At 38.6% G+C, this 25,557-nt stretch overlaps 1 protein-coding gene across 2 annotated transcripts in view; it reads left to right on the forward strand.

The window, feature by feature from the left end:
* Nucleotides 1-25,557, forward strand: part of ZNHIT6 (zinc finger HIT-type containing 6) — a 64,070-nt gene that overhangs the window by 16,600 nt on the left and 21,913 nt on the right. For both annotated transcript variants that reach the window (XR_013813765.1, XM_079776452.1), the window contains exons 6-8: nucleotides 15,497-15,565; nucleotides 18,478-18,558; nucleotides 20,280-20,357. Coding sequence is in view for 1 of the 2 variants with exons in the window: in XM_079776452.1 (XP_079632578.1) it covers nucleotides 15,497-15,565; nucleotides 18,478-18,558; nucleotides 20,280-20,357 (228 nt within the window). In the remaining variant the exon portion in view is untranslated. The remainder of the gene's footprint in view (nucleotides 1-15,496; nucleotides 15,566-18,477; nucleotides 18,559-20,279; nucleotides 20,358-25,557) is intronic.

Genomic DNA, 25,557 nt, shown 5'->3' on the forward strand with positions numbered 1-25,557 from the left:
AAGAAAACTTTGAGTTTTTGAGATTTGGGGATTATGGAATTGTTGATATCAGATTTTGGTACTACTCTAAGATTATTATTATTACTCCCTAGATATTAACTTGGTCCTTAGTTTGTTTCAGCAGCTTGAACTATAATATATAGTAAAAAACTCATATCTAACTTATTTAAAATCAAATATTCAAATAATAACTTTTGAGCAATCTGGATTAAGATTTCTTTGGGTAGCTTTCTATGAAGTCTGAAATTATTTCACAAGAACAATGGTTTTAAAAAATTTTTTTTTAATACCCCTATATTAAGTGTGACTAATGTGTCATTGTGACTAATTACCTCTGTAGAACTGTCAGCAAGTTATGTAGCAGCAAACACAATAGGTACCTTAGGAACATAGTTTCATTCTAACTCGGGTGCTTAGGACCAGTATCACTCTGAATTTCCTAAAGTCACATAAAAAATTATGTGACATGAATTTTTTTAAAAATAGGAACTATAATTTTCATTTTATAGTCAAAGTGGGATGTAACACTTATCAGTCTGTGAGGTAAAAAATGTAGTATTTAATAGCAATGAATTTTAGAAGACTGATGAATTTGTAGGAGCATCAGAATGGGAAACTTTCACAAACAACAAAAAGTTAAGGGATATTTATGTTAAGAATAATTGAGCCTAGCTTGTGTAGCTCAGTGGGATGGTCACCCATTTAATTCCCAGTCAGGACACATGCCCAGTTTTGGGCTCGATCCCTAGTAGAGGGAGTGCAGGAGGCAGCCAATCGATGTTTCTATCTCTCTCTTCCTCTATCTGATATCAATAAAATAAAATAAAATAAAATAAAATAAAAGAATTGAGCCAAAGCAGGACTGACATTCTCTATTAAAAAGAAAAGCTTGATGTGGAAATGGTGTCCAATAGAAGGCTTCCCTGTTTATTTTGGAGCAGATCCCAAACTACTATAAAATAGTGACTCTTTCAGAGGTAATTCCTTATGTTCACGTTTACCCGACTCTAATCAAAACCTGTTGAAAGAAAGTTGAAGGATATTTATGAAGAAAACTGAAAGTCTACTGAATGACTTAAAATATTTTAACAAATGGAGAAAAGTATCTTGTTTTTGGGAGGTTCAATGTTTTAGAAATAACATTCATAACATTCATTTTTAAAATTAATGATCTTTAAATCTGATATGATCATAATCAAAATACTAATGGGATTTTTGTTGTTCTGGATTTTGGATTTTTTTTTTTTTTTTTTTGAGAAGGAAAGGGTTTATGATAAAATGACTGAAGTTCATTTTGAAGAATAAACATGGGAAAAGACCATAAAAAAAAAACAGAGAAAGAAGAGTAATGAGGGTGGACTCATTAAAATTTATGAAATTTTAATAGTTTTGACAGAGGAATCTACAGTTATCTTAGATTGTAGAAAATAAACACAGATATTTGGTACTCAATTACATAGTCAAGATAGCATTTCAAATTAATACAGATAATTACTTATTCCATAAATGAGTTTGAGACTGGTAGCTTACCATTTGATGGGAAAAAGCTGGCTCTTTTACTAGAACTTCCAGGTGGATCAAAAACTTAAAATGAAAATTTTAAGATGGTGGAATATGTTCGTAATTTTGAAGATATGAAACATCCCATCCAAAACTATAAAGTAAAAACAAAACTCTCAAAATTTACATCAATTTTTAAAAAATATATGGCAAAAAAGACCATAATAAAAGTCAAAAGACTAACTGAACAAAAAAAGAAAATCTTTAACATATATGACAAAAAATCCTTATGCATTAATAAGAAAAAAGCCTAAGCAACTTAATAAGGAAAAGGGGCAAAGGAGCCCGGCCACATGGCTCTGTCGTTGAGCATCAACCTATGAACCAGGAGGTCACAATTCAAATCCCGGTCGGGGCACATGCCTGGGGTGGGGCTCAATCCCCAGTGTGGGCATGCAGGAAGCAGCCAATCAATGATTCTTATCATTGATGTTTCTATCTCTGTCTCCCTCTCCCTTACTCTCTGAAATCAATAAAAATTTATTCGCCCTAGCTGGTTTGGCTCAGTGGATAGAGGATCAGACTACGGACTGAAGGGTCCCGGGTTCAATTCCAGTCAAGGGCACATGCCCGGGTTGCAGGCTCAGGAGGGAGCTGGTCAGTGATTCTCTCTCACCATTGATTTCTCTCTCTCCCTCTCCCTTCCTCTCTGAATCAATAATTCTATATAATAAAAGCCTAATATGCTAAGTGTCCGGTCATCCAATCAAAGCGTAATATGCTCATGATATGCTAAGGCCACTCAACCGCTTGCTATGACGTGCACTGACCACCAAGGGGCAGACAGTCAACCGTTCAACCAGTCTCTATGACGTACACTGACCACCAGGGGGCAGACGCTCCAACTGGTAGGTTAGCTTGCTGCTGGAGTCCGTCTGATCAGGACTGAGCAAGACATGCCCTGGAGCCCTCCCACGGTCCCTCCCCGGCTGGCCAACCTCCCGTGTCCCTTCCCGGCCCCAATTGTGCACTGGTGGGGTCCCTTGGCCTGGTCTGCACCCTCTCACAATCTGGGACCTCTCAGGGGATGTTGGAGAGCAGGTTTCAGCTCGATCCTGCAGGCATAAAAGGCTAATATGCAAATAGACTGAACAGGGGACGACCGGTCGCTATGACGCACACTGACCACCAGAGGGCAGATGCTCAACGCAGGAGCTGCCCCCTGGTGGTCAGTGCACTCCCACAGGGGGAGCGCTGCTCAGCCAGAAGCCGGGCTCACAGCTGGCGAGTGCAACGGCGATGGCGGGAGCCTCTCCCACCTCCACAGCAGCACTAAGGAAACACACACACACACACACATACACACATATTTTAAAAAAGAAAAGAAAATGGGCAGAGGATAAGAATAAAATGCACATGCACACACACACACACACACACACACATATGTGGCTGTAAACATCCTATATAATAAAAGCCTAATATGCTAAGTGTCCGACTGTTCGACCGTTAGATCAGTCGCTATGATGCACACTGACCACCAGGGGCCAGATGCTCCAACTGGTAGGTTAGCTTGCTGCTGAGGTCCGGCCCATCGGGACTAGGTGAGACAGTCCAGACATGTCCTGGAGCCCTCCCGCAGTCCCTTTCCGGCTCCAATCTTGTGCCAGTGGGGTCCCTCAGCCTGGCCTGCACCCTCTCACAATCCAGGACCCCTCAGGGGATGTCGGAGAACCAGTTTAAGCCCAATCCCCGCAGGCCAGGCTGAGGGACCCCACCTGTACACGAATCCGTGCACTGGGCCTCTACTATACTAATAATGTATAATGAAGGTATGTGTTAGCCAGGCTTTTTCCTCTTCCACTATTTTTGATAGTATAAATTAATAAATAGTATAAAAGGTAATTTGGTAATATTTGTCAAAATGTTATATATGCCTACTCAAGGAATTTAGCCCACAAATATATTAGTGTAGTTCATAGAGATACATATACACATGTATCTGTCACAGCATTGTTTTTAATAGTGTAAAAACTCAAGTATCAATTAATATGGGACTGAGTTAAATTAATAAGGGTAACTCCGTGCATTGGAATTCTGTGTAGCCATTAAATAAAAACAGAGTTGGATGTTGAAGTACTGTCATGGACTGACATCCATGGTATATTCAGTGAAAAAAATATGCTACAGTTTAAACAATTGTCTGAAAGATAGGAAGCTCACTTTTTTTATTGATGTAAAATTCACATGCAATGAAATGCACAAATCTTAAGTGTACATTAGTTGGGTTTTGACAAATGCATATAACCTATCAATATAGGGCTATCACCCCAGAAAGGTGTTTTATTTGTTTGCTTTTAAGATCTTTGTCTTTGAAGTTTTGTAGTTTCACTATGATGTGTGTCTTCATATGATTTCTTTTTTATTTATCTTCCTTGGGATTTGTATGGCAGTTCTGGAAAATTCAAATGAATTGTCTTAATCTCTTATTTATTTGTCTTTGCTACATTCTCGGTAATTTATTCAGCTATATTATCCAAGTTATATTCTCTCCTCAGCTGTGTCTAACTAATCTAATCTTTAGCCCATGTTGTTTTGTTTGTTTCAGTTATGTTTTTTATTTCTAGAAGTTCTGTTTCTTTCCCAAATCTATTTGGTCTTTTAGATAGAATTGTATTCCTTTCTCTTGTTTTAAGCTTCCCTTTGTTCACTAATTTAGGACACTTATTATCTTTGTAAGTTAATTCCAGTATCTGAAGTGCTTGGAAAGCTGTTACTACTTACTTGCTATTTCTATAGATTCTTGATTATGATGGCTTGTTTATTGTGTTGTTTTTTTTCTAAAATGTAATTATGAACTCAAGTTTATATAGAAGGTAGTATGCATTTGCTTATGTCAGATACTCTGTGGCACCAACATAGGACCCTCTTTAATTTCTGATTCTGAAGTTTCTCAGACTGTACTACTAGTAATAATCTGAACCTCAAACCCATTTGAGAAAGCTATAACTGGGCATTCTCAATTGAAACCGTTCTCCCCACCCCATCTGCCTTATTCTCTCCCTAGAGTCCAAGCTGAGGTGGACAAGTTCCCTTTGCTAGTGGGCAGTGTTTTTCTGGTTCACCCTTTCACTGATTTAATGCAGTGATCTCAGTTTGAGGTCTCCAGTTTATGTGGCCCAGGGTCTTGCCTCATGTTACCCAGTAGCAGTTGAACACGAGCTTCTTCGTTATACAGATTGGCAAAGGCCTCCAGACCACGTGTATCTTAAGCATTCCACTATGGTTTTCAGTTCCTGCTTCCTTTTGGCCCTAAGATTTTTCTTACTTTATGATGAGCTCACTATGTTTGTTCTATTTCTCTCCAAGGTTTCTTACTATATGCTATTGGGAGGGTTTTCAAATTATCTTCTCTACCATGCTGCCTTAATTGTTTAAAATAAGCACTGGCCCCAGTACAAAGGTAAGGTCATTAGTGGGAAAGAGGTGGATCCAAAAGGCATGATAATTACTGTTCATCCTGCAAGTCTACTTGGAATCTGTCTGATAGATACAACCATATATATGGAAAATGAAGATACATATGCATGTATCTTTATATATATTTCATGTATACATATACATGTATCACCTCAGTACAACAATGTTTGTAATAGCAAAACAGCAGTATGGATCTAAATATTCATCAATAGTGGACTGCCTAAATAAATTATAGTATACTGGAAAAAGAATGAAACAGCTCTAAATGTACTAATGTGGGTTAACTGCCAGAAATATTAAGTGAAAAAAGATAGATGCAGGACCATGTTCATTGTATGCTACCATTGTGTGAAAATAAAGGTTTTTTTAAAATATGTGCTTATATTATAAACTGGTAACAGTGATTATCTTAAGGGAAGGAAATTGAATAGAGATGGACAGGGATGAGAATTATGTACCCTTTTGTATCTTTTTGAATGTTTAGACCAGGTGCATATAAAGGATATTTTAAGAATAAGTAAATGAATTTTAAAAAATAATAATTTAGCCCGGCCGCTGTGGGTCAGTGGTTGAGTGTCGACATATGAACCAGGAGGTCATGGTTTGATTCCCTGTCAGGCACATGCCCAGGTTGCAGGCTCAGTTCCAAGTAGGGGGCATGCAGGAGGCAGCCAATCAATGATTCTCTATCATCATTGATGTTTCTCTCTCTCCCTCTCCCTTTGTCTCCGAAATCAATAAAAATATATTAAAAAATAAATTGAATAAAATAATAATTTAAAGAGACATTGATAGCTGTGGGCAGGACCATTATACATTTTGACTTGTAAATATAGTCTTTGAAAAGTACTCTGATACTACATGAAATTCCATGTTACCCATGGCTGTTCCTCTTTTAGTTGTTTTTCAGTGTTTTGCTACAGGAAGCCATGGGTATCAAACCTGGAAACTGTATGACTGTGCTTGAATAACATGTCTCATTTGGTTACATAAGTTCCTACTTTTATTTCCCTGGCTTTTGGGGTCTGAAGAGTTAACAGTGAGGTGGAGAATGTACTTCAACTTGTCAATTGGAAAAAAGAATTGCACTGAGACCCTTCCCCAGTAATAGCTTTAGCATAACTCCTGGTTTGGACTCATGTGTGGGCTAACCACCCATTCCCCAGAAATGGACCCAACTTTTGACCTTCTTCTCAAATCCCCACTTTGTCTCCAACTCATCTCAGTTCTAAGAGTCCAGTCCTCCTTACCAATCATTTGGCACTGTCAGCTTAGAACTGAGATTTTAGCTTCCTTTTGGCCCAGGGATCTTTAGCTCTCTGTGTATGGATCTCTCTTAGATTTACATATTAAGATAGTAGAAATGTGCCCATTATTAAACAAACATGTGAATTAATATTTGAGCTCCAGTCCTGTTTTAGAAGCTAACCACTAGATGTCTCTCTTGTAAAGAAATAACCTATTATGGATTTTAAAAATTAGTTTTTGTTCTTTGGATAAAATTACAACATTCTAGTTATATTGAGTTTATATACCTACTGCAAGAGGCAGTAGGACTTTTTTTCCTGAACAATTGTTTGGTAATACATAGCACTTTTTTTTTTTTTGCATGGTGTCTTATAAGTTATATAGTTTTGTACTTTTCTGCAAACTGACTAGAAAAGAGAGAGCAACAGAAAATGAAATGATGGGTTTAATAGTTTGTGGTCATGAGGAGAACAGTGGGTTTTGCAATGATCTTTGGAGGATTACATAATAGGTGCTTAGTACAAACTTGGTAACTGATTGAAAATGTTTAGCTCTTCTGTTTCTCTGCCATAACAGCTATGATAGAACTTGATGGAATAATTTCAGAGTGTCTGCAGAGACTTAGAAAAACAGTGTGAAAGAATAGTAGCGTAATGATTCCCCAATTATGCATTTCCTTACTGAGGCCATGCAGACATAAGAAGTTCCTATGATGTAGTTTCATAGAGAATGTACCTTTCCACAACAGCAGTTAACCACCATTCATGGAAATGGAAAACCAAACTCTCTGGATCATCTTGGGGTTCCCAAACTGGTTCACTTAGGGGAGTCCTTCCCTAGTCAACCAAGCCTGCTCCTTCATGATATGCCTCTATCAATATAGCAGATAACGAATGTGTTCCTTTCGTTATCTGCTATATTTTCCCATGCAAGCCCAGCTTGTCTCTCCCTGGACTATTGGGGAGTTCTAAGTACTCTCCCTACCTTCAGCATCTCTTCACCTCAGTCACTCTTATACACTGCTGCCAGGTAGGGTGATGGCCATCTGCTCAGAATCCTTTAATGCTTCTGTGCCCACAGGAGTCATTAGCACAGAGATACCTCACTGACCATAGGCAGAATTGCCAGTAGGTGAAATTTGTCATCTCATCTCCTGGCCTTGGGTTATCTGAAGCTTTCAGGTGTTGTACCCCATTGCCTGGCCTAAAATTAACTACCATTTCTTATCCCTGACCCCACTTGAAATTGCTAACTTTAAGCAAAATAACATAACTCATTAAGCAAAATAACATAACTCATTAAGCAAAATAATATAACTCATCCTTGGTGTATTTGATTTTTAAAAGAGGGATGATAATATAGTTAATTATTGAATGTTAATTTTGTATTAAACATGACAAAATGTAATCTTTATGTGTAAGGAGTTTTCTTGGCAAGTTATTTCTCTGTACCTGTTGCCATTTTTGTAAGATGGGAACAATAATAGTGCCAGTTTTCAATCTAAAATGCCTGTCATAATTTCAAAATGCAGGTAAACCTGTACTGACCAACAGAATTGCTGATTCATTGAGCTAAGGGTAGAGCTTAGGCATCCTTATTTTTAAAAAGCACTAGATGAGGATATGCATTTGTGAGGACAGAGGCTATATGGGAAATCACTGTATCTTCCTTTTGATTTTCCTGTGACTCTAAAAGTGGTCTAAAAAATTGTCTTTAATTTTTTTTTAAAAAGTACCAGATGGATTTGCTGTTTACCTCTACCTGAAAACCACTTATGTGCCAGTAAGTCACTGTCCTTTTTCTCAAGTAAGTCATTCACTGGAAGACAAGTCAAGTCAGCAAACACACATCGTGTAGCACTGCTCTGACATAGTAAATCCTCTGAGGAGTACTCCTGGAGTGCTGTGGGAGCATAAAGGAGGCTCACTGCCCGCCTCAGAGAAGTGCTTTTCATTGAGAGCTGGGGACTGGAAAGACACCACCCCACTCCACCCACCCCCAGAGAAAATAGAATTCAAGCAGATATTTGAAGGATAAAAACAAGGTTTTTATCCAGACAGAAAGGAAGGATGATCTTGTGAGAATAACAGATGTAAAAGATAGAGTAGAAAATATAAGACGATGTAAGTAGTTTGGGCTGTCTAGAAACTTGAGTGGGAGTTGTTTAAGTGGTAGGGAATGGGGCTGGGCCTTTCGGGACCTTATATGCCATGCCAGAGAGTTGAGCTACAGCCATACTCTGATTAGAAAAGTTTCCTATTCTATGAGGATCCATAATAAATATGGGTCTTCATAGTCCCCACCTAATTCCCTAATGGATTCAACTAAATGTACCCAGGCTGGTCACTATTCTTAATCCTAGAATGTCTTCCCCTTTCCTATTTCTTAGCCATCTGTGAAAGTAGATCATCTTCTCCATTATTTCTCCTTTGCCAGAATTCCTATAGTACATATTTTCTCCACAGTTAATATGAAACAGATGCCAGCATTTAGTGCTGGTATTCAGATTTTGGTATGCATATATCTGTTCTCCCTTCTGCATTCTAGTGTTTCTTAGTAGGAGCTCTACTGGCATTTTCATCAGGACAATTTTTTGTTGTGTGGGACTTTCCCATGCAGTACAGGAAGATTAGCATTTCTGGTCCCTGCCCACTAAATGTCTAAAGTATTCCCTAGCGTTGGAACAGTCAAAACTACCCAGCCATTTCCAAATGCCCCCACATCCCAGGTTGGTACCACTTACAGTTGAGAACTGCTTTGCTTTGTTAAGTGCTCAAGTATTTATTAGTTATTTGAAGCAAAATGTTCTTTTTCATTTTGATCTTCCCCTACTACATCCATTTTCTTAATATACAGTCTACTAAAGCCAATACCACATACTTAACCTGTTTCCTATTATTATTATCTAGTGGTGAAACTAATTTTTTAAAAAGCAAAATGTAATATATAACTGGAACTTTTCAAAGTATTTTTATAATGATGTGAGACATAAAATTTTGGTTTTCATTCTCCTCAATTCCAGTAATTTTAATCCATGCTAAATAACTACACAGATCATTTGTATTCAGTCTTCCAAAAACACTTATTATGATACCAGCTCTAAGAAAATAGATGGATTATTTTATGAGGACTGTTTTTATTTTTACTTTTGAAACTTTAAATTTTGATCTTGAAATACATTTAAAAAGATAAAATGCCTGTGAGTAAAGGATTACATAGATCATTTTGTATATTTGTTTTTTTCTTGAAGGTTTCAAAATTTGGTAGATTTTCTTTCTGCTTTAAATTAAAATATACTGTGGTTAAGTGGTTAGAGTGTTGGCCCCTGCACCAAAGGGTCTTGGGTTCAATTCCTGGTCAAGGGCATGTACCTGGTTTGCAGATTTGATCCCCGGCCCCACAGCAGGGAGGAGGGATAGTGCGGGAGGCAACCAATCAGTGTGTGTGTGTCTCTCTTTCCCCCTCCCTCCCTCCCACTCTCTCATTCATACATATGATTTTATAGCCGATACACATTTTTTCCTGAAATTCCTTCATGTGTTATTTGCTGCTTCCAAGTTTTATAATAGTTGGCAATTTACAGATTAGTCTATCTTCTTTTTCTGTTGCTTAGAAATGAAAGATGAAATCTAGAAAGAAGAACACTTTAATCCCTTGTATCAGGATGCTTTCTGTTACATGAAATAAAATACCTAATTCAGACTGGTTTGAGCTATAAAAAGTGTATTATTGGCTCTCATAATTGAATGTCCAGAAGTAGGATGGACTTCAGGTTTAATAGATATTGCGACTCAGGTATATTATCAGGGATCCGGTCTATTGCTGATTCTCCATAGTCTCCTCTGTGGTGTCAGTTGTATCCTTATGGTAATAGGATGCTCGCAGTAACAGTTTGGATTACAGTAAATATCCAAGAGTTCTTCTCTCCCAGCATACTGAACAAGAAACCTAAAATTCATTATGATTGGACCACCTAGGCCATCTGCCCAATCCTGAGCCATTTTCTCCAGGAGAATATAAGATAATGATTTTCTTAAGCCAACCAGTAAGTGGATAGCTCTGGAGATGGGGGTGGGTCCATTTATCAAAGTATGGTGATGGATTAGGAAGGAGGATGGTGGTATTGGATTGCTAGTATAACTATAACTCTTTAAGAGGATTTTAAAGTATTAAGGCAAATTTTAAAAATAAAATATAATTGAAATACTTTTGAATTAATACAGAAAAATACATGGTTTGTTGTTGAATTTTCAATTCTGGTAAGTTCCTAATAGTAGAGTAGATTATACTGTCACTTTTAAGCTGAATAATGACCTTGGAGGAGTGGCTTTCTTCTCTCTAAAACCAAGTACATATAAATAATATTTATTTTCCTAATATAATACATGTATCATCTAAGTGTTTCTCAACCTTTTCTTTTTTTCATTATTGCCTCCCAAAGGGCCTTTTTAGATATTTACCCTCTAATTATCCTGCATGGTATTTTGTTACCACAAATATACTGTGTATCTGTTCATGTACAGTGGCCCTTTGAGAGCCCACAAACCATTATAATATCTAGGATTATTTTTACCCTCCCAGTAACCAGTTTGCTATCCCCGTTGAGAATGCAGGATGTGTGTGTGTTTTGATATTTGAGGAGGAAGAGAAAAAGCTTGCTATGCATGAATGGTTTCTTCAGTTTCATGGTACTCAGTGTTTCTGTTACTTTATCAGGTTGTCCAGAAGGCAACATTAGGTTTAATAACGGCCACAATTACTTCACCAGTAATTATCAAACTCTAAACATATGCCTTGGAGTACAGTATTATTTTTTAATTGATTGGGATTACATTCGTTAATAAAATTATATAGATTTAAATTATATTACAATTAAACCTATATAATTTACAATTCTATAATACATCATCTGTATTATGTTCACCAACCCAAGTCATGTCTCTTTCCATCACTATTTATTCTCCTTTATCCAATCTGCCTCTCTCACCCATTTCCCTGTTGTAATGACCATAATGTTGTCTATGAGGTTTGAGGTTTTTTGTGGTGTTTTTTTCCTTAATTCCTTCACTTTTTTCACCGCTCCCCTTCAGTATTTTTATTATTGAGAATATTGGTAAATATTGCAGGGACACAATGACATTATTATAGTGGCAGGCATTTTGCCGAATTTAGAAAAGAACCGTTCTAATGCATTAGGAGTAATAGTAAATGTTTAAACTTCTATCTCTGTGTTTCTCAAACAGTGATGATTTTGCCTCCCAGAGGACATTTGCAATATTTGGGAGCATTTTTATGTGTCACAGCTGGGAGAGTGGGTACTGACAGTGTGATCTCATGGGTGGAGACCTGGGATGCGGCTAAACATCGTGTGTACTGCCCACCTCCACAAGAAGAATTATCTGGTCCAAAATGTCAGCACTGCTGAGGTTGAAAAAACCCTGCTCAATTCTAATGATTCTGCTTTTTGGAATCTGTCTTTACGAAATAATGCAAATACAGAAAACAATTTCACATATGCCCAAAGATACTGAAGCATTAACCTTAATTTTTTTTTACAAAGTATTTTCTTTTAGAAGACGTTATTCACAGTTTGGGATTTTCGTTATGTGTATTTTTTTATATATTATAGTATATAATAATGAAATATGGGAAACAAACTTAATTTTTTGAGACTTAGGAAGAGATTTGATTGGCCATGTCAGATTACATCAATTTCAGGAACACCAAAGAATTGGAAACTAGTTTAGAGATAATTAACTTGCTCATTTTAGGAATTCCTATGTAACACTCTTTAACCTCTCTTTGCCCTTTCCTTCACTTAAATCTTTTACTCTGAATTACTGCCCCCCTCCCCAAAACACATGCATGTGCGTGCACACACACACACACACACACACACACACACACACACACTGGGTTCTGAATTACTGCTCTTAAGTTCTGTATACCAGTTGAGGTAAATGATAGCCTGATCCCTGGGGATATTCTTTTATTTTTTCTTTACTATGATTTAATTTGAAAGAACAAGTGGTAATAAATTGGAAGTAGTCATAATGTCTATCAGTAGAGAATGGATAAATAGATTTGACATTCTTCACACAATGGGATACTTTACAAACAGTTAAAATTAATGAACTAATGTATATTTTTCATAAATAAACCTCTAAATCCATAATATAAATGAAAACAAGGCATGGGATATTTAGAGTATGATAACATTAAAATAAATGTTAATGTCACACAAAATATTATACTGTTTACAGATAGATATAGATATAAAACCAAATATGGCAAGAATACACACCCAACCTCAAGATAGTTACCTCTGATAAGGAACAGTACAAAGAATCATCAGCCATATCAATAACCTCTAGTCATAATTTAGCAATCCTAATATATAAAGAGCCAGGGTTTGTAACATCCAAAATGACCGAACCGATGACCAAATGCCAGGCTGCGTGCGCAGCAGGCTTGGGTGGGCGGGGACTGGTGAGCGAGCTGAACTGCTGACCTCTTGGTCCCTCCTGGATTGCATGCGCCGCAGCGACCCAGCACTGACTGCCACCTCCTCGGGCGCCACAGCGACCCAGTGCTGACTGCCGCCGCCAAGGCAGGTGCAATGCAATTGGTTGGGGGGCCCCGCCATCGCCCCATGATCACCCCGCAAAGGGAGGCCCAGGACACCAGCGGGGGTGCTCCGGGATCTCCCCAAAGAGGGAGGCCCAGGCTACCCAGCCAGCAGTGGTGGGCCGGGCCTCCCTCTGCGGGGTGATCAATCGCGAGGCTCCCGGACTGTAAGAGGGCGCAGGCCAGGCTGAAGGACCCCCTCCCCCCTGAGTGCATGAATTTAGTGCACTGGGCCTCTAGTCTATATATATATAAAAGCCTAAGTGACCATTACGACCAGTCACCATGACGCACACTGACCACCAAGGGGCAGATGCTCAATGCAGAAGTTGCCCCCTGGTGGTCAGTGTGCTCCCACAGCCAATCTCCCGTGATCCTTCCCCAAGGCCGGCCCCAATCGGGACTGGGCCAGACCGCCCCAGCAGGCCAGGCCAAGGAACCCCACCCATGCACTAATTCATGTACCGGGTCTCTAGTGTAGATATAATTACACAGTAATGACTGACTTCCTTGTAACCACAAGTAGTTAACTACAGCAAACAAAATTATTTCCAAGGGTTGTTCTCTTGTTTTTGGAATGTTGAGTACTTTCTGAAGGTATTTAGGGTCTACTGAATGTTAAGAAAGGTAAATGGTTCTTGAAATTACTCAAGCAAATACTTGGGGTGATTATGATTTATAATTCCATAAGATGACAAGTTATCTAAATTTGGTGACACTAGACACCATTCCTTTAAAAAAATATTTAACACTGCTCATGATTATGATTTATAATTCCATAAGATGCTAAGTTCATAATTTTCCCCCCTGTAACTTAACATGGAAAAACAAATATGTTTAGAAAGAAACTCTTACACATTAAGATTAAAATACCAGTTTATTTCTTATGATGAGAGAAATGTGGTAGCTCTCAGCGTCTTGATGGTGATATTGTACTATGCCAGTTTCAGAGGTAACAAACATTGCAAGGTATTTTCTTTGGGAAGAATTATTTATTTGAAACCAGTAACTGCTGTATCTGCATTCAGAATTTATAGTTTTTTTTCCTCTGAGATATTAGACATCTGGACTTTAAATTAGTAAAGGGTGCTATACAACTTTGTTCTATCAAAACAATATTAAACATGATTTTTATATGATAAATGGCACTATCGACATAAGCATCAAGCATATTTTTTTCTAGCTAGTGCCAAAATCTGACCTTTTATTAAAGAAAACTTCCATAAACAGATCTGTGATAAATTACCCTAGTACAGTGGTCGGCAAACTCATTAGTCAACAGAGCCAAATATCAACAGTACAACGATTGAAGTTTCTTTTGAGAGCCAAATTTTTTAAACTTAAACTTCTTCTAACGCCACTTCTTCAAAATAGACTCGCCCAGGCCATGGTATTTTGTGGAAGAGCCACATTCAAGGGCCAAAGAGCCGCATGTGGCTCGCGAGCCACAGTTTGCCGACCACGGCCCTAGTAGAAGGATTTTTACTTGATTTTATAGTCATTGTCTTTTGAAAAAGTTTGACTCATCAGGGGTGGGGAACGTCCAGCCTGCGGGCTATATAAGGCCCACAAAATTATTTGGTCTGGCCCAGGCAAAGCATTAGGGTGAGTTAATTAAATGTTTAACCAATTATAGCAGGCTCATTTTTAAGTTGATAATTTTGTATGGCCTATGAATGATGTTATAAATATCCAACTGGCCCTTGGCAGAAAAAAGGTCCCCCACCCCTGAACTAAATCATATAAATTTTTGGTGGGAAATACTCTACTAAATTGTATTAAACAAAAATTATTTTAGATTTGGGGGCATGTGGCTGAGGCATAGATTTGTAGAAGATGCTGACCATTGCTTTGGCATGCTGCCGGCCATTAACTGGCAAGTGGGTTGTTAGAAATTTCTTCTAACCAAGGAAAAAAATGTGTAAAGCCATCATGTAGTGAAAATACTTAAATTTCTGTGATGGATTATTGTCTTAAGCAGCGTTAAATATTTTTTTAAAGGAATGGTGTCTAGTGTCACCAAATTTAGATATGTTAAGTAGAACATATGGTCATTTTTCTAAAATCAGACATTTAGTTATTACCGTCGATCCTGTATCAAAGTTTAGACTTGAAAGCACAGGAACTCTAGCCTAGAGTGCATTCTGCTTAGCAACCGACTTGTCTGCTGTTTTGCTACTGAATGCACATACTCATGGCTCATAAGTGTATCTGCAGCCAGCTGGTCTCAACCAGACAATACTTCATTCACCTAATTTCCAGACTAGTCAGGCAGAGACATCAGCTCATTGTATTTAGCCATGAGGAAATTTTATTTGTAAACTTTAAGTAGTAGCACACTGATCTCAAATGCCCCTGAATTATGAGAAATTGCCTTTTAATTCGGGAATGTGAAGTCCTTGGAATTTAGAATTGTTTCACTTCATTTTTTTTTCTCCTTAAAAACTCTTGCAAGTATATTGCTTGAAAAACATAGCCTCTAAAAATCCTAGAAGAGAGTAATAACTCAGTACAAAATACACGTTAAAATCTAAGAATACTTTTATAATTATTCTCTGAAAACAAAAATTTAGGAAGTTTGATTTGTGTTCATACTTTTATTGACTTATCTTGAGCCTCACATGATTATTGTCTCTCTTAGAAAACAACAGTTTTGTTGGCATGTGAAGCTCCAGTTTCCTCAGAGTCAAGCTGTGTACATAGAAAAAAGGTATAGTATCACCACTATCTATTAAGAACTTGTTAACTTAAATGTGATGTTAATAAATGTGTGTTAGTGGTAGAATGGATAACTAAGTTGTGGTGTATTGATACAATGAAATGCAAACATCAGCAGGGATTACTACCATTAGTAATGTGTGTCTGCAGCAAATACATTATTTTAGAAATGTACATATGTATACTCATAATTGGAATTAAGTTACATAAGTAGTTTTTATCCTTTTTCCATATTGTGAACATTTTCAAGTATCATTTAAAAGTTTTAATGGTTGTATACAATTTGATTCCTTGGGTTATGAAAATTTTAAAGTTGCTTTTTAATTAATATATTTAACATATATCTAAATATAATAGACTAGAGGCCCGATGCACGAAGATTCGTGCAAGAATAGGCCTTTCTTCCCCTGGCTGCTGGCACTGGCTTCCCTCCGACACCCGGGACCCGGGCCTCACTCTGGCCGCCGCCTTCCGCCTTCGCTCCGGCCCTGCCGCCCTCCTGTAGCTTCCTCCACCCCCCGAGTCCCCCTCATAGCAGGCGGCCGGAGCAGGGTGGAACGCAAGCGTCCCGGCCCAGCCGCTGCCATCTTTGTCGTGGGGTGATGGTCAATTTGCATATTCTGTCTTTCTTAGCTAGGATAGTGCCCCTTCTTGCCATTGTCATAGATTTTAGTTGAAAAACTTTATTTGAAGGTGCATACCAAACAAGAGACAGTGAAAAGACTTAAATTTTTCAGATAGGACTATATATCATAATAGTATATAAGAATACTAGAGGCCCGGTGCACGAAATTCGTGCACGGGGGGGGAGGGTGGGTCCCTCAGCCCAACCTGCACCCTCTCCAATCCTGGAGCCCTCGGGGGATATCCGGGACCTCTGGCTCCTAACTGCTCACCTGCCTGCCTGCCCTAACCATTCTGCCTGCCTGCCTGATCCTTCTAACTGCCCTCCCCTGCCAGCCTGGTCACCCCTAACTGCCCTCCCCTGTTGGCCTGATTGCCCCTATTGACTTTTTTTTTTTTAATCTTATCCCCTTCACACACAATTGTATTTGACTTCCTTATTGGCTTCTCCCTCTCACACAATTTTTCTCTCTCCTTTATGTAACACTTTTTCCTACTGACTCATCATTTATAAACTTTTCTTTCCTCCTTATTTCCTACGTCTGTTCCATCATCCTTCTTCCCATCTTTCTCCTACCCTCCCTCCCTCCCCACATTCCTTCTTTCCTTTATCTTTACCCCTGCCCTCCCTCCCCTTTTCCTTCCTTCCCACCTTAATTTTTTTCTTCACTTCCTCCCTCGGACCTGCTTTGCTCCCTCCCCCATTTCTTCCTTCTTCCCATTCTCCTTTTAAGCTCTACTGGCTCCCCTTTAAAACTTTTCTTCCCTCCTCCCTCTTTCTCTCTCATCCTACCTTTCCCATACATTCTTCTCTACTTACTTCCACTGTTTTAATATCTACCTACCTAATTATTCACTATCATTTATCTTTTTTCTTTTCTGACTCCTACTTTTAAAATCTGTCCCCAGTATACAACTATACTTGATTTTCATTATAGCTCCTACAGTTCACTCATACATCCTCTTTCTTTCTTTAACTCTGCTCTCTACTGACTCCTTTATAAAGTTCTTCCCTCCCTCCTCCCTTGTTAAAGCTTCCATTCGGGGGGGGCATTAACCCCCAGCCCAGGTGTTCGCCATCCCCCCTTCCCCAGCCTCCCCGCCGCCGTCCTGCTCCCATTCCCTGTCCAGGACACGCGGCCCAGCGAGCGTGCCTGAGGCCCGCACAGCCGGAGCGCTGCTGCTGCCGTGAAGCAGGAGCGCCTCCGCCCAGAATGCCTCGGACCGTCCCCCACTCTGTCCTGGACCCATGGGCGCCTCCCCACCAACAGCCCGCACCAGGGGCCACTGCCCTCCTCCTGCATCTGGGTGGGGCTCCTGCCCTGCCCCTCGCTGGGTGCACCTGCTTCCCCCCACCCCTTGCAGTCGCCATCCCCTCCCGCATGCAGCCCTGCATTTTCTTCCCTTTCCATTTCTGCGTCTTTTTCTTGTTCCCTTTCTGTATTTCTGTTTCTCCTCTTGGCCTGTCTGCATGCACGCCTGCCTTCCTCTCCCTCTCCTTTCTTATCCCCTCTTATCGTATCCTATCCTACCCCGGGCCTTGTAGCTGCCTGAGCAGAGGGCGGGGGCGCAGCCTGCTTATCCATTCGTGACATGGTGCTGTAACGAATAATTTGCATATTTCTCTATTATTAGTATAGATGTGTAAATGATTGAGAAAAGTTACATATTTGCCATTTTATGCATTTTACATTTTAAATGTTGCCTTGCAACTTTTAGTTACTAAGTTCAAAACCATGTCTTTGTTTTGTTTCTACAGCTTTATAGTTAGAACAATACATACAGAAAAGTTGGGAAACCTAAAATGCTTTGTTTCCAGGGAAAGCAGTATCAAATTTTTAACCTGGTCTTAATGATTTATAATGAATAAACTTTAACATGCAATGAAATTAGCATCATCTGAAACCTTTTTTCAGGTTTTTTATTTCTACAACTTTCAAATGTATTTCATCCTGACTTCTTTCTTTTCATCTTTGAGCATAGGTGTGTGTTAAAAGAGGCTTCATATTTTTGTGATTAATTTATAGGGATCAAAATAATGAGAGGTCAAAATAATGTTTTTTAAGACTTTGTTAAGTGTGTCCAAGAAATCTTTTAAAGCTATTTTTATAAGTAATTTATGCTTAACAAGCCATTATATTTTGCCAAGAGTAAAATAAAAGGTCTGTGTTCAATTATTTAAACAAAAACACTATAAGATTTAGTAATTCTAAATTAACACCTTTAGTAGAAAATTATAAATAATAAGTTTTGGGTTTTTTTTCTTTTCTTTTGTTGCAGAGTACCGGATAATAAAACTATTAATGAAATCTTAGCAACTTACATTGACCCAGAAAAGTCTGATCCTGTAATTCGTCAAAGGTGTGTTTTTAAAATCTTTTCACTTTCTGAATTATTTAAAATGTCGAGATATTTGTTATGTGCATATTTAATATGGGAAGTCATGACTTTATTAGAATGTGATGTGTCAGTGCCATTTACTTTCTGCTCCATTTCCTTAGTTTTTACTCAAGGCTTTGTCAGTCAGAGATGCTGCTTTTGGATAGTTGTAACAGTAGTCCGTACTTACTCTGTACTGTTTTCCAGACTCTTTGAAGCAGATAATGATAAATATATTAATTCATTTAATCCTCACAATAACCCATTAAGGTAGATTACTGGTATTACATAGCCATTTCACAGAAGGGGAAACCGAGCCATAAAGAGGTTAAGTGACTTCATGTAGCTAATAAGCACAGGAAAACTGGATTCAAACCCAGGCAGTCTGGAGTCAGTGTCTACACTCTTAACCCTTAAACCAAAATGCCTTTCAGGTTGAACCCAAAACTGAAAATTAGGAGTTTCCAAGTAACTGTTACAGACAGGAAATCCTGTTTCAGCCAAGTCTTCATAAAACTAAGTAAGATATACTCTGTCTCCTGTCCAAAAATACAGCATGGACAAAAATAATTAACATGGCATAGTGGAAAGAATCAGTAATGAAGGTCTGGTTAGAATAACTAGCTCAATTCCTTATTAGCTATGTGATCAGAGGTAAGTTACTTCACTTCTGGGCCTTAATTTTTTTCTATTATTAATATGAGATTGATGATAATCTACTAGATAGGATTCTTATGAAGCTTAAAAACAGCATATTTAAGCTCCTACTACAAGGCTTAGCCCATAGTAGGCAGTGCTCTAAAAAGGGAACTATTATTAGAATGCTTGTTATTAGTGTTCCTAGGCAGGAACCCAGTTGACTTTCTTTTCACCAGATGGAACCTGCTTGGATATGAATGCTTGGTTTGGCTCCAGAGTAACTTGGTGTTTAAAATTTATACTGAGTGGATTCTGAAATGTCTGATTCAGTTTTAGTTAAATTTCATCATACACTTTTGATAAAAGGTAGAGCACAAGACTGAATCAGATCCATGTCACATATCAAAGAGTGTCTTGGGACAGGCATAATAGTTGAGTTTTATTCTAATTACTGAGAATCCAGTTGTTATTATTGTTCATATATCTGGCAATAACACAAAATACCTGCCACTTAATTGCATACATTAAAAAAGTTAAATAGCAAGATTAATTACTGAAATAGTTATTTTTAATTTAAGTTTTTTAATTATACAGAAAGGAAAAAAAGGTAATTTTATTGTTGTTGTTAATCCTCACCTCAGGATATTTTTTCCATTTATTTTTTTTTTTCTTTTCAGAGAGAGTGGAAGGTAGTGGGGAGTGGGGGGAGGAGGGGGGGGGAGAGAGAGAGAAAAGTAACAGTTTGATTGGTTGACTTCCGCACACACTGCACCCCAACTAGGACTGGGATTCAAACCTGCAACCCAGGTAATGTGTCCCTGACCCGGAATCTAACCCACAACCCTTTGGTGCATGGACCAACTCTAACTACTGAGCAACACCAGCCAGGGTGAGAAAGGTACTTTTTAAAAATTCAGATCCTTGGTTAGAAAATACATTTAACCTTTTCTCTATGCTTGTATAGATAAATTTTAAGAATTGTTAGCTATTCATAAATGTTCTTCCATGACACTAGTTTGAAATATATTAAAAATTGCCATTTTAATATGATATTTTTATTTCAGATTGAAAGCCTACATTCGCTCTCGGACTGGGGTCCAAATTTTAATGAAGGTCGAAAATATGCAGCAAAATTTAGTAAGGTAAAATTGCTTCCCTCCATTTATTTAATTATTTTATAATTCTGCAATATAATTAAGTAGCTAATTATTATACTAATTATATGGCTATTAATAAAGCCTAGGCTTTAAAAATGGCTTTCAAATTAAATTTTTTAAATAATCTCCCTTATAGGATAAATTTGGTTGAAAAATCACCCGGGTTGGAATATTTTAAAATAACATCATATGCAACTAAAAGATTTCTAAGTTGCATTTTAACTTATTTCAAGAAATAATCTCTTCAACAGAGTTCCAGTTCCAGCTCCAGTGTTCTAGTGTTCAAATTGTTTTTGGAAATGCAGAAATTCTTGTGACCAGCTGATTACTGCATACATTGCAGTGGAAAGAACACTGCATAGAAATGTGAAGGGAGATAGGTTCTAACAAACTGAATGATTTGGTGAAGTTCTCAACATCACTGGGCTCTGTTCCTTCTTAAATGGAATGAAGTTCACTACACTAAATGATCTCCGAGGGTCCCTGCAATCTGCTTAAGTGCTGGCTATGTGTTGGCTACTGAATTGCAAAACACTGGTCATTTAAGACTCCTAATGCTTTTCCCCCGTTTTTCATTGTTTAATTAACAAAACTGCTAGATGCAATTCAGACTAGGTATGATTGGCCTTGTCTACAATTTGATTTGCTGGTATGGCTTGGCTTAGAGGTTTGAGAGTCCAAGCTGTGAAAGCAGAGCTATGTGTAAATCCTAGCTCTGCCTGCTGCCAATTATGTTAGTAAGTAAGTTATATAACCTCACTTGCCTTAGTTTTCCCATGTGTAACATGGGGATGATAATAATAATTATAAGATTGTCATGAGGGACTAAAATAATTCATTTAGCACATGGTAAGTGTATGCTTTTACTAATATAACTACTACTATTAACTACTACAGATAAATGAATTCTTACAAAAGTCTACCTATAACATTGTAAGACATTATAGCTAAGAATGCAATTCATCCTTTAACTCTGCTCCTTCCCCTAAAAGATTTGGAGCCCCAGATAAGAGGGTAGAAAGTTCTGTGGCTTCTGCAAAGATAGTTATCCAGAGTTACAACATCCATGCTAGCCAAAATCGATTATTTCTGAAATTGGTAATCAAACATAATTAAGGAGAAATACTGATGTAAAAGGTGCATATTTTCCATTTTGTTTAGTAAACTCCTAAAGCGGATTCCATATAACTCATGTCTAAACGAAATAATTTGTATTTCTCCCTTAGAATTTACCTCTGGTCAGTCATTAGTTAATTTTTTTCATTTTTTATTATATGTTTCCTTTTCCAAATTTAGTTCCTTTCTTAACATGCACCATATTTTATCTAAATAATTTATGTAAATGTTATTCATTTTTCATACTTTGGTGCATACTTGATGAATATATTGTGGCTTCAGTCTCATAAGCCTCTAAGAGAACACTTACCTGAGGGTTTTTGTTAAAAGTGAAATTACTTTTTGGATAGTTGTCTCATCTCAACTTCTCTAGGCCATGGAAATAACTTGTTTTCCAGTCTTTGCCTGACAACCTGGTAGTTGTTCCTGTTTTAAATGTAAGATACTATTTTAAAGTTTATACTATAGGACAGACTGTTTGGGCCCAGATAGCATTCATTTTTAACTTGGAAATATGTATTGTAAATTCTTGAAGAGGCAAAGGGGATGGAGATCTCAGCTTGTCCTAGCAGACCAGGGTTTTCTAGGAATGTGACAGAAATGCATGACATGATCCAGGGGGAAATGGTTGGGAAAACCATTTCATGCAGTTGCATAGAAAGAAGTCAGAACACAGGAGATACCAGAACACAGGAGAATGCCAGTAGATCAGTATAGTTTATTTTAACAGAGTCAAAGAGGGTAAACCTGAATCCCCCAAAAAGGACACTGAAATGAAGGTCACATGACCTAATTCTAGGCACTCAACTTCTCTTCTTCATTTTCCTTAGGTCTTTTATTTTCTTTTACTTTATAATCTTCCTTCTTTAGGAACCCAGGCAGGACAAAAGTTGGGCTTTCGGTTAATCTTTATCCCCAAAAAGGAAGAAATAATAGGTTAATAAAGTAAAAGGTGGGTGATGTTAACTTTAAGGAATACCTGAGAAGTACTTTGACTTTACCTTATCTGTGTAGAAAACTTTTCTTCAGATTTCCCCATTTGAGTTGTTTACTTGAACTCATTGCTGCCCACCAAAGAAGAGGCAGCAGACAGTTACAACCTATGTCCAAAAATTTGGGATTTAAAAATTCCACCTTTTTTTTTTTTTTTAATCCTCACCCAAGGATATTTTTCCATTGATTTTTAGAAAGAGGGAAAGACAGAGAGAAATATTGATGTGAGAAAAACACATCGATTGGTTGCCTCCTCCACACGTCTGACCACCTGAGACGGGGAGGAGCCTGCAACCGAGGTCCGTGCCCTTGGCCAGAATCAAACTTGGGACCCTTCAGTCCTCAGGTCCATGCTGTGTCCACTGAGCCCATTTATTTAACTTGGAGTCCTTTTTGGGGGGTTCAGGTTTACCCTCTTTGATTCTGTTAGCGAGGGCCCACCTTATTTAACTTGGAGTAGTGGTGGCATCACTTTAAGGCTGTAATAATGTCAGAAACTCCTATTGAGGTAGCTTTTGTCCTAAGATGGACCTACATTTCCGGTTAAGTCATCTTCAAGATATAATTATCCTAATTTCTACAAAACTTCCCAGTATTATAAGTATTTTCTAATCCTATATAATAAAACCCTAATATGCAAATTGACCGAACAGTGGAACGACTGGTTGCTGTGATGCATAGTGACCACCAGGGGGCAGACGCTCAACGAGGGGAACGCCGCTCAGCCAGAAGCCAGGCTCACAGTTGACAAGCCCAGCAGTGGTGGGGGAGCCTCTCCCATCTCTGTGGCAGCGCTAAGTAACCCTTGGGGGATGTCCACTCCCCTAAGCTGGCAGTCGGACATCCCCTGAGGGGTACCAGACTGCAAGAGGGCACAGGCTGGGCTGAGGAACCTCCTCTCTCCCTCTCTCGTGCCCCCCCCGCCCAGTGCATGAATGTCATGCATTGGGCCTCTAGTCATGAATAATGAAATTAGGTATTATGGGAGTACACTTAGAAATATTTTATTTTTTAAGTAACTATTTTTAAAACCATAGTATTTACAGTACTATGGGTTACGTCGGAGATTCGTTCCTACAGTACAGCGTAACACAATTTTCGCCGTAAGTCGGAATCCACCTACATAAGCACCTACGTCACTCACATGAAGCACATATACAGCAGTAATGAAGTGAAACAGTAAAAAAAAATTTAAAAGAAAGATAACAATTCCTGACCTTTACTTGTGGTAAATAAATAATAAAAAACATAAAGCACATATGTACATACGTTGAAATGACAGAGCTTTTTTTTTTTAATAAATAAATGGGAGATGGAGACCTAACCACGAAACGACGTACATTGAGTCCGAAGTAACCCGAGGACTGTCTGTAATCCTATATAATAAAACTGTAATATGCAAATCGACCGAATAGCAGAACGACTGGTGGAATGGCTGGTCTCTATTACATGTGCTGACCACCAGGGGGCAGACGCTCAATTCAGGACCGTCTCTCCCCCTCCCCCCCAGAGGGAGGCGACCAGCAGCAGTGATTGGGGGGTGGGGCTGGCCAGCGGGTGGCACCAGGCCACCAGCCAAGGCGGGTGCCAGCAGGGGCCCTCCGATCTCCCTGCCCACTGGTCCCCCCACAGATGGCACTGATCTCTGGCCAGGCCTAGGGACCTCACCCTATATATTGGGAACAGTCTCTTAATTTAAAAATTAAAACCTGGCAAGGCTACTCTGAAAAAACAGGATGATGCAGCGATGACATGCATGGACTCTGGCTTGCACATTTTGTGGTCAGCCTTGATTCTGACACTTATAACTGTGTGACAAAGCCAATTACTTAACATCTCTCTGCTTCAGTTTTTCCACCCATAAGATAGGGAAAATGGTACTACTGCCTCAGAAGGATCATGTTATGTACTACTTTTTATAATCAGGGCAAAAAAATGTAGCTGCCCATACAACAGCAAGATGCCTTTCACCTGTATGAAAAGTATGGTCACTGGTGCATGCAGTGTTCTGGATTGCGAGAGGGATGTCTGACTGCCGGTTTAGGCCCGACATCCCCCAAGGGGTCCTGGATTACGAGAGGGTGCAGGCCAGCCTGAGGGACTCCCTGCCCTTCCCCCCCACACACACACACATGCACACACAAATTTTGTGCACCAGGCCTCTAGTACATTCATAGGATAGACTAGGATGAGCATTTACATTTGACTGTATACTTACAGTTATACTGTTAAAGAAAAAGTACATTCAAGAGAATATCTGAGTAAGGTTATTATAGGTTATAAAATGTAAGGTTTCTAATTTAAGATAAGCATGCTAAATAAGATTTTATTATTTCCTAAAAAGTGCTTAGAAGGCAAAAATAAGTAGTTGTCTTGTGGCTGTCTGACCTTAAATGTATCTTATGATTTAGAGTGTTCCAGTAACTTCAGAGTAAAGTCTTTTACCAAATGCTTGATGTTGTCAATTTCCACTGGTTGTGTTTTCCGTTTTTTGAGGGTTTATAACAATTGTCTCATGTTATACCTGATCAGTTAGAGCAATCTTAAATGTTTCCCAGGATTTAGCTGTGCCATACACAACTTATAGTTTTTAGATTTAGGTGATCATGAATATATGTTTAACCCTAAAAAATTTGTTGTTGGTCTATTTGGGACTTTTCTTTCCAGAAAACACAGAATTTGAATTTGTGTCTTTTTATAAAAGCTAATATGGCTTCTTAAGTAAAATCTTTTATTCATTTGGCAAACAGTGAGTATCTACTATTGTGCAGCTACTGTCCTAGACATTAGGGTGATATCAGTAAGAAAATCATTCCTGCCTCTGTGGGGCTCACATTCCCAGGGGAGGAGAATTTACATAAGGCGCTTATGTTAGCAAGGCCACATTTGCTCTCTTGCCACATCATTTCTTACCAGCTTTCTATTCTCAGAATGTAAATAAATGGTTTGAAGCAGAAAAGCCTTCATTAGGAATGCAGGGCACTATCAGAGGTGGCATTGTTCTGCTGCTCACTGAAGTTATTAGTGACTGATGAGCTTAGAATACCCCCAGCTTTCCTACTGCCCTTGCAGTTGT

The sequence above is a fragment of the Cnephaeus nilssonii genome, assembly GCF_951640355.1.
Source record: "Cnephaeus nilssonii genome assembly, chromosome: 7".
Lineage (NCBI taxonomy): Eukaryota > Metazoa > Chordata > Mammalia > Chiroptera > Vespertilionidae > Cnephaeus > Cnephaeus nilssonii.